The following is a 21,025-nucleotide window of genomic DNA, read 5'->3' on the forward strand; positions in this document are numbered from 1 at the left end:
GCTACCTCATGTATGTAAAGTGCTCGGAGTCCGGCCCGGCGTGGCTGCGGCCCGGGCCCGGCGCTGTCGCGGCGGCTCTAGGCGGCCTGGGCCCGGCACTGCGGAGCGGGAGGGCCCGGCAGCTGCTGCTGCAGCACCGCCGCCATTTCCTGCCTCCTCACCCGGCCGGCCCGGCCCCGCCGCGCAGGAAGGGAAACCCCGCTCCCGGCAGCGCTTCCGGGTCGCCGCGCTCCCCAACATGGCGCCCCAGCAACCGCCCTGGCAACGGGGAGGGGGCCGCGAGGCGCCGCCGCCTGGCGCCCGGGCCCGGCCCGGGCGAGGCATCGTCCTCGTCCTTCCCGGCCCGAGCCCCCTCAGCGGGCCGGTGGAGGGGGAGGCGACGGGCGCCGGGCCTGACCTCCAGGGGCCTGAGCGTCCCGTGGAAGGCCCGCCCCAGCCGCAGCAGGGCACCCCAGAGGGAGCTCACCTCGAGTTCGGGGGCATCTGTGCGTGCCCCCCGCCTCCAGCGGCCCGCCGAGGTGCGGGCTCAGAGCCCTGACCCACCGAGTGTGGCTGTGGCTACTGGCGTGGGTGCGCTGGCCTTTGCAGCGCTCCATCCAGCTGGTTGTTTGAGGATGTAGTTTATCACCATGTTTGTTACTTATCCTGAAGATCCACACAGAATCCCAAGTGTTACCCCACTGCAACATCCCATAGAAAAGAGCGGTCATCTCACAGAGCAACGCGGGATGACGCACAAATAGGCAGATAACACACATTCCCACCAATCCTTTTCCCCTGAGTGGTACGGCTGTTTCTGTTCCCAGGCACTGTGCTATGCTCAGTTCTGTTCTGAATTTGGGGGCATTAGTAACAACTGACCGACGGAAAAGAGGTGTCAATGTCTAAATAAACACCATGAAGTGAGATAGTCCTTCCTCTTACCCTTCCACAGGCTTCCTTAGGTTGAGAGAGGACACTGAAAAGCATCAGGTGTTCTCAAACCTAGCTGGAAATTCATTTATCTGAGTACATGATATATCTGTTTGTGTTTTAGATTAAATTAACTTCATACACATGCAATAAAGAGAGAGGAATATATATGCCACACTGTTTTACTGCACTTGATTTCGGTTAAAATATCCCAGAAATTAATTTGGAGAAATTAAATCACTCAAAGAAGTGACAGGGAATAATGGAAAAGAATTAAGAACAGTAATGCTGAGACAGAATGAAGATGAGATCAGACAAAAAATCACAGTAAACAGAACTGCATCCTTACAGGCACTTTTCTGTAGGAGAGGTAGAGATAGCGTTGTAGTTAGGTCTTTGTAGCCCAAATACTGCAAACGCAAGAATTGAAAAGTTCCTCAAAAATGAAAGTGAAAAGATTCAATTTTCACCATCCAAGTCTACAGAATAAATAATGGCAAGGAAGTATGTTTTTATATTTTAAGTTAGAGCAATTTAAGTTTTGTTACTGGCATGAATATTAAGCATATATAAGAAGATTGTCTGCTATAGCAGTTTTCAACTCGTGAGTCAGCTTTACATGCCTGCATTTGGAAACATTACGGCTGATTTCTGTCCCCAAGTTCCAATGCCTAGAGGATAAAATTCTTCGAAAGACACAGATGCGCCACTGTTAGCAGACTGCATAGGAAAAAAGTAAATACAGATTAGAGGCTTCTTTTTGACAAGTTGAGCTGGAAAGGTATCAGTGCCATACCAAGTATATTGATACCACACTTGTAGCTACATCTCTGCAAACCAATCTCAGAAATATAACAAGATATATTAGCGTTCAATATATTCTGTCTTGTCCTGGGCTAGGTTGTTTTGGTGCACAGCAAAACTGTCATTCAGATGGCTGCTCGCTGGCATTCCTCATTTAGTTCTAAAGCACTAGTTAAAAATACCCTAGCAGTCTGAACAGCTACTGTTCAAGGGAATAATTGTTATTGTATGTGCCTACAGTAATGTTCAGGAATTTAATTTTCTTCTAAACTCCCTTCTACTGTTCAAATGGAAATAAGCATCATCCTGTCTGCTCTATTATAAGAGCTGCTGAGAAAAGTGGTTTTGTTGGCATAGGGAAGTCTTTGCTCTCTTCTTGCATCCAGCTTGCAACATTATTACAAACATTTACCAGCTCCGTTTCAATTGGCTTTTACCATTCTTATTAGTGTTAGTGAAAAAAATAAATGCCATTTCATTCACCTGTAAAATAAATGGATGCCCTGGACAAATGAGCAATTGTCTCTGGAAGTTTGCTGCAACATCACCTGCCTTTCTGCCAGCATGAATGGAGTACTTTTCAGCTGAAGAGGATCCTACATTATTAAAGATGAGCATTTATGACAATGCAGCCTAGCCAGTAAGGTTATTTTTGTCCTCTTCCTAGAGGCTTAACGATATAGCTTGCATTGCTGTGAGCTGAACATGCACATGCATAAAGTGATAGTATTATTTTTCATGTACTTAAAAGGGCACTGACAGTTTGAAATTAGTTTCTCTGCTTCTATTAATAACTTGGAAGTTAAATTTGGTTTTGAGGTTTATTTTTCTTCATATGAAGAAGTTTGGATTGTCATGTAGTAGTGTGTGCCGCAGAGGACAGCCCCACTGCTCACCTTGATGCTGGCAAGGGATGAGGGCAATGGCTGCTTGGTGGGGAGAGCCCTCCTGCAGCACCCGCCTGCCCCCAGCCAGACGAGAGGTTGGGGATTTGTTAAACATTGCGTTGTGTCCTCGTAGCGCTGAGGTTAGACTGGCAACTGCTTTCCTGGTGTGTATTTGAACGCCCCCAAAGCACTACAGTCATACGTGAAATTAGAAATAATGGAAACAAATACTCGAGGGCTCTGCTTCCAGGCAGCTGCCAGCGATGGATCTTTACAGTTACATTTTCACCAGTTGGTAAACATGGCCTTCTGGTCACTGATCCCCAAATATCTTTTCCCAACAACAGCAGCTACCATCTGCCCCCTGCCAGCCTGGCACGCATCTGTATTCTCCAGTCTTTAAGTTCCCCATTAACTTTTTAATTAGGATTTTTACATAATCAGAGCGAGAGAGTAAACTGCAAGAGAGAGAGAAATGCACTGACTAAAAACAGTTAAAAATGAGCTGGCGCCATTTCAGAGTTTCCCCTTCCCTCCACCCTTCCCCTTTATCTGCATTTGCTGTCAAGGCTTCATGCAAAATGAAGCTTCAGCGCAGCATTCTAAAGCCGACACATTAGAAAATACTTTCTGCTTAATGTCTGAGGAAAATAAAGCAAGGGGCTCCTTTTATAAGTCGACATGAGAAGCGCAGGCCTGGGAATGTGGAGAATTTGCCGTCAATAACCCTTTGCCGCTTGTTACATTCAGCATCATTATACAGAATGAAGAAGCTGTCATGAGCAAAACAGATTGTTTTCAAAATTGCACTTGACTTAAATAATCTAAATGAGCTGATCTGACAGACAAGGGAAAACAGTCTTCTTGTTCACAGAGAGGCTCTGTGTGTTACTCTGCTAGGAGGCTCCTCTTCTTGTTCATTGTAGAGGTTTTATTTACAGGATGCATTTTTAGAACGATTTAAAAATAGCATAGCCGATGGTAAAAGGTGGTAATATAAAGCACTGAAGAAGCAGTTCTTGCTCATAAACACGTTGCCCGCCCAGGAGCAGCTCAGTCAAGAAAACTGGACTGTTTATGTTAGACATCTGGGTGTCCATAGGATCCTTAATTAGGAGGAAGAAATGCAAATGACAAAGTTGGAAGGTGCTAACAGAAAGTGTTCAGCTTGCCTTCCAAACAGACCTGGAAAACAGCTCCCGAAATCTTAGGCGAAGGCTCATGATTAAGCAGTCAGTGCCTGTTTCACAGGCTGCAGTAGCAAACAATCATTAGATCTGTGCTCAGGAAAAGAAAATTTGCTGCCTTGCCTCCAGGCTCCCAGTGCCTTTCCAGCATTATCACCATTACACAGAGTGATCAGAGCGGGGGAGAGCAGGCACTTGGGGTTATTAAATGAGAATTTAATCCTACCCTTTAAATCAGCAAAAAATTATAAAAGATAAAGAATTTCCCTGTGTTTTAAAGCTAGTCCAACTTGCTTCCCCTGATCTGTGCTTGGGAAAGCTGCCAACTGTAAAATGGAATCGCTGAGCCTGAATTTCACTCTGCATCCAGCCAATTACGCCGTCCTCACATCCCCTGGTCTCTTAAGTGGTGCAGTGCAAGACACGTTTCCAATCTTTATTTACCAGGGCTGCATTGCACTTGGGAAGAAAATCGCACTCGGGGTTCCATCGCGCCCTTCCCTCTTTGCCCCGTCCCCATCTTACCCCCCCAAAGGCGCACAGGGGGGCTCCCACCCGCAGCACGGCTGGGCACCGGCGCGGGTCCCCAGGCTGTGCCCGTGCTGGAGCTGGCTGGGTCACTGCGGGTGGGCGGCTGCTTTACTGCCATGGCTCTTTTGTAGGGTTTTTGCTAAATATAAATGAAAATCCAGAAAGCAGTGGGGCATTATTTGGAGGGGCACAGAACAACAAAACGGTGTCCTCCACCACCTGGCAGGAACATGGGGATGAAGCATGCATGCTTCCTGCCTCAGACAGACGGATGCGTAACCGTGGCCCTACTGAGGGGCAGCTGCTTCGCTACGCTTTTCTCTCACCTTGTGACACTTATGAGTATGTACCTGGGGACTCTCTCTCATACAACGTATTTTTTGTTTAAGAATTAGGATTTTTTTCTCAGTCTTCTCTTTAAACTAGAGCTTCAAACCCCAGAGGACCTGTCAGGTCAGGAGTGGCCGTGCCTGCTGGTGGCTCGCCACTGCTGTGCCCTGCCTGGCTTCTCCCCATCAGGCCCAGCCTGCTCCGCATACCCTCTGCAGGGCAGAGAGAGGAGGTGCTGGGACGGGACAGGAGAGGAGGGGAACTCGGCATTCCCAGCAGTTGTTCATAAGCAATTTCCTAAACTGGGATGTAGGAAACACATCTAGGCTGACACTGTGACTCCTGTGAAATGTGTCGTGGGAACTGCAGCGCTAGAGTGGTTTCCATCTCACCACAACGATGCAGTAAATTACTTAGGTGACTGTCTGAGGTTTAGCAAGATGAAAGGTCTTTGCTGCCAGACCTTTGAGGCCAGCAGCTTTGTGCCCACTTCCAGCTGCAACACAGCACAGCAGCAGCCGGGCTGCAGATGTAGGCCGAGACCGGAGGCTCCTGTCCCGCCTGCTGCCCGGTGCAGCGTGGCTGCGTGCAGGACCTCACCGCCGGGGCAGCACCGCCGGGGCAGGGGCAGGATGGGCGCACCAGGCTGGGCAGGTTTGGCTCCGCAGCTGGGCAGGGTCCCAGGCTCCCACCCGGGGGCTCCTCTTAGACCCCTGCAGCTTTTCTGCCGCCCAGCGCTGGGATCTCAGCTACTGGGCTTGCGGTGCAGCAAATCCAGCTGCATGTGAGCCTCATGGTCAGGGCTGCTGTGGGAACGGCACATCTGACCGCGCAAGGAAATCACAGACACACCCAGGCAGTGGGAAGGGAAGGAGAACGTCGCCACCCTGCTTGCCCCTGCCATCGGGCACCCCGCAGCCGCTGCAGGCCCATGGCCCTCTGCCGGGCTCTGCCCGAGGCAGGCAGCAGCCACAAGCCTGCCCCGCGTTTTGAAGCGAGCAGCGAGGCTGCGTGTCTGCATCGCTCAGCTCCCGCAAAACAAAGGCGGCTTGGGAAGGACGGCCTGGCTGCCTGCCAGCGCGCAGCGCACACAAAGGCTGCGGGCACGGGTGCGGCGCTCGGCAGCGTGCAGGGGGGGCATTGGGGTGGAGCAGGGGGCAGGCAGGGATGGAGCGGGCAGGGGGGGAGCGGGCAGGCAGCAGAGGCACCGTCCCCATCCTGATGGGAAGCTCGGTCTCTAGCAAAGTGTCAGACAGTGGGTGGAAAGCTGTGGGAAGCGGAGGTGAGCCCTGAGCCCCCTGGGGACTGTGACAAAACCTGCCTTTGTACATTCAGATCATTAAAAATTCAGCTTTTAGTCTCTATTGTACTCATGGGTAGGTGATTATTTACTTTCCCCAGCTGTCCGCAGCTGTATAAAATGCACTCTGGCCTGGCAGATATCATGGGGAGAAGTGAAAAGGCAGCATCCTTACAGAGTGCGGAGGGTGAGTTTCCAAGGGTAAAGGTTTGAATAGCAGAGTGTGTTTGAAGGTAAGATTGATGTCCTACAGAGGACTTCCTAGAGTCAAGGAGGATGGTTTTCAGAAAACTTCATGGAATTCACCAAAGACCGTGCTGGGCAGGTCTCAATTACGTGGGAAGTAACTTGTTGCTACAGCACAGGTGTGTGATGGACATTGCCTGGAGGATTCCTGGACCTGCTTTCTTGGCTACAGACCCACAAATAACTTTCAATGGTAAACTCACAACGTCTCTCACACAAAGCAGGATTTGCTGGTGTGTTGTCAGTGCCATATTCACCTGCTAAGGAAAGCTTTGTGCTTGCCTAAGCAAATTAGAGTCAGTGTGATCTAGTATATATACTGCAATCTCGTGTATAGATTGCACACGGATATGTGTGCACCTACAGCAGAGCTGCTGACATTACTTGCTAGTCTAAGGGGAAGGCAAGCACAATGAATTGCATCCTTCAAGCAGGCGGTGAAAATGAGGGGGGATCCAAGAAGGAAATATTGTCCCCACTCATTTCATCAATGCAAAAGTTGTCTGTGGGAGGAATTGCTTTAATTGGTTTGCTAGTCTGTCCCGGGCAGTGCTACATACTGAACAACTAATTCAGCAAATCCGTCTCCTTTTCAGCTCCTGAATTATTTGCATAAAGGCTTAGCAGTCTCTATTCAGAATTATTTCAACAACTTTTGGCTGGTGGGCTGCTCTTTGAGGGTTTGTGGCCATTAACACAATTTGTGCGTCTGATAGCTGTGCAGGTAATCTACCGTGCAAAGCACAGGAACCGTGTGGGGCACGGGCCGGATCCAGCCGAGGGAAGGGGGAGAAAGTGGCCACTGCTTCCTGCTGGGCAGATGCGAAAGCTGCCGCTCTGAGCCCATCGATTCCTGTGCTTCGCCTGTCCCCGGTGAGCCGGGAGCTCGGCAGGGCTCGTGCACATCCCCCCGTGCCCCACCAGGACTGGGGACAGCCGCGCAGCACGGGGAGCTTGTAGCAGGAAGCGCTCGGGGAAATCAATCACACACACTTTTCACACCAACAGCAGAACACCTCCGGGGCAGCAGCCCGCACCCCGCTTCCCAGAGCAGGGAAAGAGGAGAGAGGCAGAACATCATTTTTTAAGCAAAGGGAGACACCCAGGTGCTACCGTGATGAGGGCTATATAAATAGTCAGAAAGACAGATTAGACAGAGCAAAGCACACTGTCAGCACACAACAAATAATAAACGAAGGATAAGGATCCCCGGGGAGGCACTTTTCTAATAAATGACATTTTGATCTATAGCTTTAACAACTTGTCCCAAGCCATCATGTACTGAATTAGGAAAAGGAAACCCGTAACCTGCCCTGTCAGTCCTGAAGAGGGTCAGAGAGGCATAAATATAGCTATGGAAAGGTAATGAAGACATTTACTGCGCTTGCAGAGTACCCATTCTGTGAGAATACCTTGTCAGTTTTACTGCTGATAAAAATAACCAGCTGCTTCTCTATGTCCAACAGTGAGCCACCAGTGCTCCCTGCAACCCCGGCCCCACAGCAGCAACGCCCTCGAGCCAGCTCAGCCCGGGCTGTTTCACTCCCTGTATCCGGACTTCACTACATATGCGATGAAACAAGAGCAAAACCAAAGAGATTATCTTCACACCTAGTGCAATTAACTCCTTCTGGTGGGCTAACATCTCCAGGCAGGTATTTTTCCAGTTAAGTCCATGCTATCCTTGCAAACATTCGGGAAGCCATCGTAGTTTCCGGGCGATGGCGATGAACCACAGTGTGAGCGCAATGGGGCTGAAGGCCGGGTGAGCTCCATCCCCGCCAAATCAATTAGGAAACACCTCCTCACAGCCGCCTCAATAGCAGTCTGTGATTGCCCGTCTCTGGGACCCATTTGTTCTCGTGTAGCAATCAAAACTTAATTTATCTTATTTTAATTAAAGCTAAAATATTCAGTAGCCTTCGATTTCTCTCATGGCTTTGCAGAAAAAAAAAAAAAAAGGAAAAAAAAAGAATTAAAAAAAAGCCAGGAGAATAAAGTGACATGATAGAAAGAAAGGCCTTTGAAATAAACATGTGCTGGTTCTGTTGGCTTTTATTTAATATGTAGCCCTTTTCTTAAAAGAAATAATTATGTTTCAAAACCTCCTTTCCCCGTTCAGAGAGCTGCCTCTTTCCACATTAATGCTATTTGCATGCGCCATCTCCTCCTACCCTTCAATAATTTAAACCTTCATTTTTTATTCACTCAGTTGTCAGATTCATTTACATATCATATATCTATATTTAACACTGAGTTCACTCGCCTTTTTTTTTTTTTCTTTAAAACAGGAAATAGATTTCCCTTCTAATTTAACAACATCTCGGGGAAAGGCTGGCTGTAAAGAGAACATTACTTACATCTGTGTCAGTTACCCGAGACTCTAAACTGCCTTTTGATACGAGCCACAAATGCTGACCTGGGCATGCAGCCCCGAGCCCGCCTGGCCTCCTGCCCAGGACCCTGCCAGAACCGTGCTCCTCCTCCTCCTCTTCCTCCTCCTCCTCGTCATTGCCCACCATGTGTGGGGCTAGGGGACTGCATTTGGCAGGGACGGCTCCTTGACTTCCTCTCAAGTATTTACTGTGCTTTGACAGATCTGCCTTTATTAATAGCTTGACGCAATTAACATGATTGCTGCCAACACGTTATTAATTGTCACTTTTGCTGCCTGCCTGCTTGCAGGCAGGGTGGAGACACGGCATGCAGCCCCGCCAGCCTCCTAGGACAGGGTGCTCGTGTCCCACGGCCCACGAACCTCCCGTGTGGCCCCGGGGGACCAGTAGCTGGTGGCTGTGCGCCCGGGGCAGGCAGGGAGCTGAGCGTGACCTGCACGCGCGTTCAGCCAGGCCTGGCTGCAGGGGGGTGCGCCAGGAGGCACGCGGGTGGTAAGGGGACGGGGTGCAGGCCGGCTGCTAAACCCAGCAAGCTCCGGGAGGCGGCTCTGTGCCCACGGGGAATTCTGCACCCGCACAGCTCAGGGGCAGCTGCCCCGCTCTGGGGGGGATCCCTGCTGAAAATTCACTCAGAAAACCCTGGGGGTCTCCAGGGAAGTGTCCAGCTGCTGTTACAGCCTCTACTGCCAGGAAAGGGTCTGGCACCCCTGGGCAGCTGCTGGGGGTCCCGGGGGGAGCACGGTGAGCTGCAGCACCTCCCGAGGGTGGGGAGAGCGGAGGGCATAGCGGGGGCAGGACGCTCAAGCCCTGGCAAGGAACTGGTTGGTCAGGGATGGACACAAGCACACAGCAAAGCGCAGAGCACAGCGGATCCATCCATCCTGAGTGCAGGGGCTACGAGGAGCTTCCTGGCCCTGCCTGCTCTGGGAAGTCTGTGGCCTCTGTGTAGGGTGGAACCCATGGCTCCGGTGCATGCACAGCAGCTTGGGTTGCCTGGACCAGCAGAGCTCAGGTGAAGAGCCCAGAGCCACCTTGCCCCGTGAGCACCTTGGCCTGAACAAAGGATGCGGCCGTGTCCCGACACAGCAGCCTTGTGGCACTAGGATAGGAAGCCGCTCAGCAGTGCCTGGCCTGCCCCACAGGTGCTGCGTGAGGGGACCAAAGGGCCGTGTTCCATGCGGATCGGCTTGAGACCTAAGGGAAGTAAACAGTACTACAGGCAATTAGAAAGAGAGGACATGAATCAGACAGGGGTAAATCAAAGAGTCGGTCACTGAGGAGAGGCTAACGTCTCCCTCTCTCACTTCCTACATTACCAGAAAAAACAGTGAGCTGATATCAGACAAATGAGCCCTCTGGACCCAATTTTTCAAGTTAATGAGCTCCCCTTGCAGCTCTTCCACAGAATGGAGACTCCCAGCACCTACCCTTTGCCACAACTTCTAATGAGCGAAGCCACCACCATCTATCTCAATATCTGGAGGGGATGGCTTCCGTCTGCATCGCTTGGGAGTCACCCGCTGCCCTCGGCGTGTGGGGACGAGTGCTGCCAATGCTGGGCAGCGCTGCTGTCCCCAGTGCCACCGGGGCATGGCACCGTGGTCCCCAGGGGCTGGCGCTGGCTCCCACCTCGCCGGGTCTATCAGCAGCAACCTGCGGCTGAAGCCGTGCGCGCCCGGCTCAGAATAACCTCTTGTTTCGGGAGGAAATTGCTTTTCGTGCCCCCAGGAACCTCTCTGCAGTCTTCATCGGGAGATTTTGAATGGACTTTGGAGAATTATTAAAATTCCCCCTTGTGATTGCCCTTTGCAAGGCTGTGGAGAGGGAAGAGTGGGAGGTGCAGGACTGGGCCGCGGCACCCGCACCGCTCTCCTACTATTATGCTTAAATTAACAGGGATTTTTTTGTAAATTGAAGACTAATTTTCTCTTGGGAATTGATCATTAAATTACAGAATACTAATGAAAATTTACAGCATCTGGAGAAGAGCAGGGGGGAGGGGCAGAAGCTGCATTTTATCATTATTATTATGATTTTTTTTTTCCCCTCCCCTTTTTGCTTCTTTCCCCTGCCCAGCTTGCCATGGCCGTAGCAGGAGGGAAGCTGCAGCAGAGGGACAATGTGCGGGGGCTCGGCGGGGGGCTGAGCCCACCAGCACACACAGCAACGCAGGCGGGGGCGCAGCGAAGCCAGAGCTGCCCCTCTGCAGACCCTGGGGGATGCCGTGGTGCAGGGCTGCAGCCCCCTCCTGGCTTGGCACTGCTGCTGGGGGGCTGCTGGGGGGCTGCTCCTGCGCCCACCGCCCCCCCGGGCTGCCCATCGCCCTGGCAACGGCGCGGGCTCGCCTTGCGATGCATGGCGCGCTTGCTAAGGAGCAGCGGCTGCGCTCGACGGCCGTATTTTTCCAGCCGAACTCAATTTCTTTGGAGCGACGAGGCTCAATAGATCTGGGAGTGTGGAAGCGAGGAGCTGCCTTTCGGGGAGGGGACGCTTGGGAGCATTATGTCTGGGGGGCTTGGAGTGAGGAAATGCAGATTTCTTTATTGCTTTGATCATACATAATTTAAATATTCAAACTACTCTGGAATTCATTGAATTATACATGAATTGCACAGGCAGCATTTTTGTAACTCCGGAAAGGCATCAATTTTTTCCCCCCTCTCTCTTCAAAACCTTGTATAACCTTAAATTTTTTATTTATTTATTTAACCCAAATCAGTTGCATCCTGAATCACCTTGAGAATGGCACCCATGCCAGCTGATAATTCCCCCGAATTAATGAGTGACTTAGAGACCACAGTTTGCCGTTGGCTTTGGCTCGACGTGCCCCCGGCACCAGTGAGCACAGCCTCGCGATGCAGCAGCCCCTCCAGCCCCACATCCCCCTGCCCACACTGTTACCTGAGGCCACCAAGCAGGGGGCTTGTCCCCAGGCCACCCTGGTGTGAGACACAGCAGGAGAAGAGCCTCTTCTGCTCCCAGCGAGCATCCTCATGGTGCGGGAGGAGCTGCACCGGTGACTTTCCCCAGCTTTGCCAGGACACGGCGGGCAGGATCCCTGACCCCTCTGCCTTTGGCTGTGCTTGGTCACAAAGCTGTGGGCACAGCGGTTGTGCAGGGGGCTGAGCGCAGGGCGGCGAGCCCAGCGAGCAGAGCCCAGACTGCAGGAGGCCCTCAGCAACTGCCACAGCAAAACTCCCCCTGGCTGGGGAGCCCAGAGCCAGAGCTGCATAAACTAGTCCCAGGGCTGGCTGTGCATTATTTTCTGTCCGTGCCAACACAGTTTTCTAAAAGTAAATAGGGCCAGAAACCTCTAAAGATGGATTCACAGCGGTGCTGTGGCTCTGGCAGGTTCTTCACGTGCACTGGGAGCCCTAGACTGACCCCAGACTATGGTGCTTGGTGGGCATGGGGGGGCCGGGGTCAGCGCTGGGCTCCCGCCAGCAGCGGGGCTTAGTCTGCATCTCCTCCAGCAGTGAGCTGCATCCACGTGCATGGAGACAGCGATGCTGCTCTGAAAACCAGCCAGGACCTGATGAGAAGCAGGACTGCAGAGAAGTTTCCTCGTTCTGAGGAGGTGCTGACATGCGAAGGCTGGGCCAGGCAGCTTGTTTTCTTTTGCGCCTTGTTTCGCTGCCGCACGTCCCTCCTGGTGCATCCCAGCACTGAGAACTCGCTTCCCCAGGGAGTCTCGTGGGAAGTGCCTACAAACCCTGATTAGCTGGGACAGAACTGGGACGTGTGTTCACTGGGGAGGAAAACATTAGGTAGATAGCACAACCAGACAAAACCTTGTCTTGCCTGTACCAGAGCTTAGGATGCATCAATTAAAGCCTGAATGAGAAACATCTTCCTTCCTGGGCGGACGAGCCCACGAGCATACCCTGTTGCTTCCACCAGACCCAGTAACAGCTTCCAGTCACAGACGAAGCCAGGCAGTGCTTCTGCACTGTGCAGGACCCGTGTTTCCAGGGAGAGCACTTTCAAGACCCAGAAAGCTCCCTGGGGAGCAAAGGAGAGCTTGGAAGAGAAGCAGGGATACGCAGCAGCCCTGTTTGCAGTCTCTCCCTTGTTAGCTCACTCTTCATTATCCTGCTCTACCCTTTTAATTTCTCTCTAAACTCAACCAGTTATTGCTGTTCAAACTGAAATAATTAATTGGAACAAAATTGCCACTGTAGGAGAAAAGAATGATTAAACCCATCCAGCGGACAATGGGGCAATCATAGCCTAAGCATCTAATTACAGGGTTAGAGAGTGTGGATGCGGGGATAATAACAGAGCCTTTTGTAAACTGCATTGCTGGATGAGCGGGGAGGAGGGTCTGTGCTTGACTTCACTCCAGGTTTAGTGCTTGATTCCTGGAGTAAAGATACAAGTGCAAGAATAAAAGATCATTATGGAGTGAATACCCACAGAGGTCTGCTGGAGAAACAAGAGCAGCAGGAAGCACAAACACCTCTCCGCAGCTCCCTGTCCGCTCTGCGCATGGGAGCTGCTCGAGATACGCCTGATGACAGGGGAGGATGGTCACCAAGACACTCTCACTTGTTGGAGCACAAACAGTGGCGAGTTTAAGTGTCTCAATTATTAAAGCCTGTTTAACATGTACACACGTGTGTCTGCGGACGGTGCCTCATTAGGAGATACCGCCAGGATCACACTAAGGAAGCCCAGCTTGAGCACAGCAGCCCAGCCAGCCTGAGGTTGTCCCCAGGGTGGTGCAGAACCATTGCTGACCATCTCGGGATGGTCCAAGCAGCAGGAAAACCGAAGGTAAATCCTTTGTTCAGAGTCCCTCTGCCCTGCCAGGCTGCCACGTGAGCTCAGCCACCAGCGTGCCCCGCACCCCTTCCTGCCCTCCCCGCTCACGCCAACATTAAAACACATTTAGCAGCCAATCAGGGACCTGTGACTTCTCTTAATAAAGACATTTTTCATCTCCCCAATCTCAATGAGAGCGAGTTTAAAGTGGTGTGAAATTGCAAACGGTCACGGTGCGCTAGTGGCTGAGGCTTCCCTAGGTATCCCAGCAAATGGAGTTCAAGTTGCCCAAAGCATATAAATCTTGAGCAACTCCAAGTCACTTTGAGTAATAGTTCATTTTCTGATTTAATTTTGACTGTGACCGGAGCTTCTAAAAGGCATTTTCAGCAATGGGCTTGTCCTGGGGCAGGGGGGTGAATCCCAAGAGCTAAATGTAGAAAAAAGGAGGCTCCTCCCCACCTCACGACCAAAGCCCAGGGCAGGACCACTTGGGGTTGATCTCAGCAAGGTTTCACTTCAGGCAGAGCTCCAGGCAGAGCTGGGGATGCAGATAGGGCAGACCACACTTACCCTGACCCATGCACTGTGCTCTGACACGGGGCAGGCTGCGCTCATCTGCCCAAACTCAGCATGCTCCCCAGCCATGGCAGGGTTACTCACTGTGCTATGTCCTTCTCAGTGCGCCCTGGTGCCAGGGAAGAGGTCTCAGCGACAAGGACAAGGGGCCATGCTGGACCACACCGGTGGAGCCGAGCTTCCCCTGCGCAGGGCTGCATTATCGGGAGCGCTTTGCTCACCTCTGCCTGCCTGAGAGGGGAATTCACACTCCAAGTAGCTTCAGGACAAATAAATAAATACACAGCAGAACCCGGGGAGAGAGCTCATCAGTAATGAGCCTGGGCTTCTGTGTCCCAGCCTGCCCTCATCAAGCCTAATTTATGGCTGACTCCACTCCATTTCCCCGCCACTTCCAGCAGGTGGGCGCGTTTCTGCCCGGGCAGTCGCCGGTGCCACCAGGTGCCCCCGCTCCCCGCGCCGCCTCCCTGCCGTGTGGTGACCGGGTGACCGCTGCAGTGGCTGAGTGGCTTTCAGCAGTGCCAGCCCATCCCACCATCCCGTGCTTGCTGTGCCTTTCCTACCACTTTGTGCCAGCCACCCTGTGCATCTCTGCACGCCAGCACACGGGATAGCAAACCTGGCCTGGTGCGCAAAAAGTGCCAGCTCCAGCACCAGTGGCAGTGGCTGGGGCCACTCCATTCTCCCTGTGGGAGAATTGTCCTGGCTAACACATGGATTTGCCACACCAGGGGCTTTGCTGGCCATGGCACGGTGGCGGAGCTCACCCTGCAGACAGTCAGAGCAGGGGCTGCAGGGCGCCGCAGGCAGAGCGCGCTTCTGGAGATCCATCACAGCAACCTGGCAGGGACTGTGTGGCTCCGGCTGGGTGCCAGCTGCAACCATTGGCATAATTAAATCAAGGTCCTGCACAGCCAAGCAGCCCCAGCTGCCCCGTGGTATGCCAGTGCTGCTCTCCTCTGCCTGGCACTGCACAATGCCTCCCTGCTGGCCCCCGGATAGCCGGTGGGGAGGCAGCACCCGAGAGCTGCCAACACAGGCTTCATGAAAATTGCAACTGGAGGTCGGGAAGCATCACTGGGAGGAAGGACTTCAGTGCGAGCAGAAGGACAATACCCCATCAACGACAGGGCTGCTTGTGTGACTGCCAGAGCTGAATTACATGAAAAAGCAAAGAAACAAACCCTTGCAATCAAACTCATGACAAGAAGGAAAAAAATGACCAGAGTAAAATCAATGTTCATGCAATCAAGCAGCAACCATTCGGAAAGGAAAAGCAGCTGCCTTACTGTTCAAAGTCTTCTTGCACCAGAGGGTGGAAGGCCTCTTCTTGGCACTTAAAGGGCGGTGGTTCTTCTCTGACCTTCACAGAAACAAAAGACAGGAGAAGTTTCAGCTCAGCTGCTGCAGGGAGCAGAGCCCTGAGGCTGAGATGCAGCCAAGGTGCAGCTCCTGTGGGGCTGCCGCTGCCCGGGTCCCAGAGCTGCAGTGATGGGGGGACGGGGGGGGACAAATGCCACTGCCTCCTGCAGCACGGCTGGTGCTGGCCCTGTGCAGTGTGGGTGGCCAGGTGGCCGCTTGGCCTGGGGCAGCTGTGCCCAAAGATGCTTTTCTGGGAACATTTCATGCTGCGGCAAAGCTTCAAACACTGCCCTGTCTTTGTATCCTGAAAACTGCCAACAGCTAGTCAAGGTACCGCCTGTGACATGGTAACAGCAGTTTGTGAACCTGAGCCCCACAGATGTCGTAAGCCAGCGGCACCAGGGAACACACTTGGCATGTTTTAGAGCCCGTGTTGTGAGCTTGTAGGAAGAAAATAAAAATGAGTTACGGGAACAACTTCACTGGCACACTTTAAGCAGCTCAGTGAGGGCAGGCAAGTCTCTGTGAGCCATTTCACCCTTGCACTCCCGGCAAGTCCGGCCCAGCGCGGGGCTCCGGGACGCTGCGATGCCCGGTGCTGCGGAGCCCCGCGGGGGGCAGGGGCAGCCCCAGTGCCAGGGGCGCGTGGTGCTGAGCCCCCCCGGGACATAGCCTAGTGAGAGCAGCCCGGAGGCTCCCTGGCAGCTCCGTGCCCCTTCCCCAGCTGGAACGAGCTTCTCTGCGGGCTGCAGCCCCACTGCCCTCGCCCAGCACCTCGCCCCTGCCTGGCAGGAGAGGAGCGGTGACGGAGCCTTATTTTTCTCTTGAATCCTCTGCAAGAGAAGAAAGGAGACCGAGTCCAAGTTACAGATTTTGCTTCTTGCTCTCTGAGCCAGCCACCTCCATCCAAGAACAAACACACAACAGAACAGGCCTGGAACTGTAATATATACAGCCTAATTAATCACATTACTCATGAAAATATATTGGTATAATTAATAACACAAGGCATCTATATTGGCCTCTGTGGCGCAGCAAATTATGAGGCAGTAATACTTGGACGTGTTGACCTGGATTTCATACATAATCCATCAAGCCATTCCCGCCAGATCGAGCCTCCAGAGACAAGAACAATACAAAAATGATAATTAAACAAAAGCAAGATGGACAGCAGTAGTGTCACATTAATCACTCCCATTATTGCGAGGAAGGAACGGGACATTCTGAGTTTGTCCTGCATAGTCCTGCACTTTTCTCTGTGAAGGCTTTGGTATTTTAATAGGCCTAGGAGAGGAGATATGGCAGTTAATTATGTACAAGACTAATTGACAGTTTAGTGAATGAGAGCACAGTGCAGGGCCGTTACACGGAGCATCAGCCCTGAAGGTTTTCTCAAGTCTCCCCAGGGCCGGGCTGCGGGGCTGCGGGGCTGCTCCATGCCCTGACCCCGTCCCCACGGGGCTCAGCACGCGGGGACATTTCTTCCAGGGAAGCACGCTCAGAGTGAGGCAAAATGCACGGCTCCATCGCGCAGGGGGCGGCTCGGAAATCACCCCCAGCAGCACCCTCTTGCCCAGGGGGCCACCCCAGCTGCAGGGCTGGCACCGCACAGGAACCCCCAGGAGAAGGGAGCAAAATATCCCCTCCAGCACAGCGTCCCTGCTCGCCCGGCATCCCCAGAGTGCCTACGCTGCCCTTGTGTCCCCTCCTGCTGCCGGCGAGCCAGGAAGCCCCAGCCCACGGCCGTGCTCATGACCAGCAGGGCCAGCTCAGGTGCCGTGCCTGCGTGTGAACCCCGGAGGTGAGCACCGAGCCAAAGCCCACCTGGCTGTGCCACCCCTGCTGGCGGCCGAGCCGGGCTGAGCTGGCTCCTGCTTCCCTGGCTGGAAACAAGGTTTTGTGCCAGCCTAATGCATGGGCTGACGAGCCTCCCTGCCAAGTCACTGGGGCTGAGCTGGTCGGGCCAATCTGTTTTACTGTGTAGTGCTGACTTTCACTGATGGCTTCGGTTCAACAGCAACACAGCAGCCAGTGTGTACAGGCGCCTTTATACAGGGAAATGCTGCTGGGAACCCTTGTGCCCTGACAGAGCAGCGCTGCTCTGAAAATAGCATGTGTTAATAATATAAAAGTCTTGAAGAGTTAGATTCAACTTTTTACAAGTGCCTCATAAATGTCAGTTAACTTGTGTTCTCTAGACCCAGTGAAACAAGCAGCAGAGCTGCATGGAGCAATGCCTGGGAAAGCTCAGCGGCTTCCCAAGGCCAGAGAAGGAGGCCTCAAGAGGCATTCAAGGGGACCCTGAATTCAAACCACGTCACTGCCTCAGTCTTTCACATGCACCTCCCCTGACCCCACACCTGCCCTGCAGGACTTTCGCTCTGCCAGGAAATTACCGAGGGGGGCAGTTTGCAACCTGGAGCTGCACCGCAGAGGTAAGCGCAGCACAAACGGCCCCAGACTGCGCCGGGCTGTGCCTGCGTGGCTGGTCGCTGCGGGTCTGCTTCCTTCCAAAAGAACCAGACTTGAGCCATGCTGTGTCTGGCTCCACAACTTAATGCAACAGGTTCCCAAGCTGAATGCATCTTCCTTGGAGAGGTCCTCAGACACATTTCACTGACTTTATATTTCATTACTGTTATCAGTTCTTGAAAGGCAAACGCATGTTCAGAGGGAGCCCTTTGATGAGAGGTATCGGATAAAGTATGAGGCATCTATCTGGCTATTAAGTGAATCTGGATTTAGTATCCTATTAGTGAGATTATATTTGGCAGTGCTACGTAAAAGGTTTGCAGAAATAGACAAAATTATTTTCAATAAAAAATGAAATCTGTTCAAAACAAAGCAAAACAAAAGAAAAAAAAAACAGTTTGCTTACTTAAATATCACAGCAAGGAAGTCTGCATCGGCAGCTTGGATAGGCAGTGCACAGTCACCTGAGGCTATACCTGGGCTTGGGAGGGCTCCCATCAAAGCTTCACCTACCAAATTAGTTTAATCATGTCTGTCATTAGTCATCTTTGCTTGAGCCCTCATTTGGAGGCCATTTAAAAGGGATTAGAGAAAATCTCCTCTCTTTATTCCTGTACAATAGTGATTAACTATCAGGATTCGCGAGGCATTTTCATAGCGATGGAAAGAAGCAAAACGAACCCAGAGCCCCAGAGCCCGGCGCCCCCGCCAAGCACTCGGAGCTCGCAGCAGGACCCCGGGGCCGACACCCAGGTGACACTTTGTGCATGGGGGAGCCACAGGCAGAGGGCTGAGGGTGAGGGGGCTCGGGGAAGCGCCGCTGCAGTTCAGTGCGACTGTAAGGGGCTCTGGGCAAGGCCTCGTCCTCTGGCTGGGGACGTTGCCTCAGCAGGACGCGGGCTGCTCTGCTGCAGGGAGGACAGGGGGAGCAGCTCCGCGGGCTCAGGACCGTGCCGCTTCTCCCAGGGATGGGTGCTTGCAGCCAGCAGAGCTGGGAGCAGCCCCCGGCAGCCTGAAGCCGCCGACATCCCACCAGGACGTTTGTTCCCGGGCAGTTGGTGCCCAGCCGGCCGCAACGCTCCTGACGGGGACTCACGCCCGGGAGCAAGGGCTGTGCAAGCGCCCCGCTGCCCTGCAGCGCACCACGGCAGCACACCACAGCACCGTGCGCCTCCCCACACGGCTGGCTCCACACTTCAGTTCAGTTTGCTGCTTGTTTGAGGCCCCTTCTGTGGGGCATGCGTGCATGTGTGTGACGGATCAAAAGTCACTGTTGATGGAAGCTAGAAATGAAAGTGAACTTTAAAAAAATCAGATAGAAAGATATGAAAAAAAAAAGTAAGGATGAATCTAGCTGCAGGTTTTTCAAAATTCGTCAACTGCTTTGAATTACACAGAGGAATGCCTTTCACTGGAGATGCAATTCATGTTTTTCCAACTAACGGGAAGTTTTGCCGAGGAACCCCCTTCCTGAAGGAGGGGCTCAGCTTCCCCCAGAGGCCCACGCAGGCAGGCAGGGCGCTGAGCAAATATTTTCTAACACAAAACAATCCAAAGCAGCATGTAACAAAGTGTTCAGAAGCAAACCAAGTACTTGGAAAGCCAGCAGGCACTGCCAGCACGCGGACACTGTGAACCAGGGCAAGAGGCACTTTGGTCGGGTGCTTTCCTCTTCCCTCCCTTCACATCCATCCTGGCAGCATGTGCGTGGGGTGCTGTGCCCTGCCCGCGCCCCGCTCCCCCTGGCTGCCCCGCCGGCCCTGGCGCTGCTCTGCTGGTGCTGAGTGGCCCAGGACAGGGCAGGAGCCATGGGCACCCCATGAGCTGGGCTCTCCTGCTCTCCCCTTTAACAAACGGCCTTCCAGCATTATTTGCAGGAATGCTGCCATAGCACGTGTTTCCCGTGCCCCCCTTGCCATGGTGCTCTCCGGGGTCCCCAGGCCAGCCGAGAGCTGGCTGTGGCAGCAGCCCCTGCCTGCAGCCGGCACCGTGCAGTGCTGCTGCAGCCTCCAGCACAGCACGGACCCTGCTTAAAGCTCATTAATCTTTAACAGAGCATTCGGGTTAATTCGAAAGGTTACTCACCCGTCAGTGTGAAGAGATCCCAAGGTAAATGTTCCTCCGGTGAGCACAGGAGCCTTCATGGGGAGGCGAGATGGGCAAACAAAACCCTCTTAAAAAAACAGCACTTGCATCCTTTGCCCTGCAAGTGGAGGAGTCAGGCAGCGAGCCCCATGTGCAGGCAGGAGGGGGGCAGACAGACACTGCTGGGACCAGAGGAGAGCACCCCTGCCTCCTGCCGACCTGGGTGGGAGGCTGACCTTCCCCAGCCCTGATCCTGTGGCACGGAGCGCACAGGGACGCCGGCACAGCGGGGCACAGGGACACCCACACGGCACCGCTGCCTGCCCAGCACCGCCATCGCCCAGCCTCGACACCCCAGCACACAGCAGCAGCCGCACAAAAAACACGTCCTAAATAAAAGCAACCGTCCCTGCCTTCAGTTCAGTCGCTTTCCTGACTTCAGCGATCCAAAGGGCGACTGCTCTGGTTTTGGATTTAGCATCGGCTGAGAGAAGTCCTCGGTGCGTTCTGTGTTAAATAACTAAGGTTAATTTGATTTGATGCACCACTTCATTATCATAAACAGCTCACAGTATGTCAGTCCTCTGTAATTACAGTTTCCTACAGCCGGCATCTTGTTCATTCTCTGTCATTGATAGTGCTTCCCTATGATCACCTCACAGCTAAGCACTTCTGCATAAACTTCCCCGAACAGTAATTAGGTGTCATTTATTCTGTAGCTGACGGTTATACTAATTTACAAAACTAGGGGCAAGGATATTAAATTTACTTTTCATTACAGCCACATTTGTGTCTGATGGTTTGGATGAAGCCGCGCGTGCCGGCGGGCAGGGCAGCAGGAGGAGGGAGGCTCCGCAGCCAGCTCGGTGCTGGCCAGGGCCCGGGGAGCCAGAGGCACAGTGAACGCCCTTCTCTGCCCTCCCCTTTTTGCCACCGGTCCCCTTCCCGGGGCAGGCACAGCTGGACTGGTGGCTCCCCCTCCAACAGCACCCTTAGGGGATCTCGTTTCCCCTGCACACTGAGTCCTGTGCACAAACCTGCCCCTGGCCAGTGTCACCACGGGCACGTAGCCATGGGCCTGCCCACGCTGCTAGCACAGATCGGTGCCCACCTCCACCCCCGGCACCACACAGGGACACTGCCCGCGGAGGCAGCGCTGCCTGGGCGCAG

The 21,025-nt window shown here is 53.2% G+C and overlaps 1 protein-coding gene across 9 annotated transcripts in view; it reads right to left on the reverse strand.

The window, feature by feature from the left end:
- The window catches only part of TNRC6A (trinucleotide repeat containing adaptor 6A), an 83,887-nt gene that overhangs the window by 53,770 nt on the left and 9,092 nt on the right, over nt 1-21,025 (reverse strand). For 5 of the 9 annotated variants that reach the window (XM_035339063.1, XM_035339064.1, XM_035339058.1 and 2 more), the window contains exon 1: nt 6-190. In XM_035339063.1, coding sequence (XP_035194954.1) covers nt 6-10 — 5 coding nt within the window. In that variant the 5' untranslated portion in view covers nt 11-190. Of the gene's footprint in view, nt 1-5; nt 191-15,225; nt 15,300-21,025 lie in introns of those variants that run through there. The other 4 variants (XM_035339065.1, XM_035339062.1, XM_035339061.1 and 1 more) reach the window with 2 other exon arrangements.

This window comes from Oxyura jamaicensis, chromosome 14 (genome assembly GCF_011077185.1).
Source record: "Oxyura jamaicensis isolate SHBP4307 breed ruddy duck chromosome 14, BPBGC_Ojam_1.0, whole genome shotgun sequence".
Taxonomy (NCBI): Eukaryota; Metazoa; Chordata; class Aves; order Anseriformes; family Anatidae; genus Oxyura; species Oxyura jamaicensis.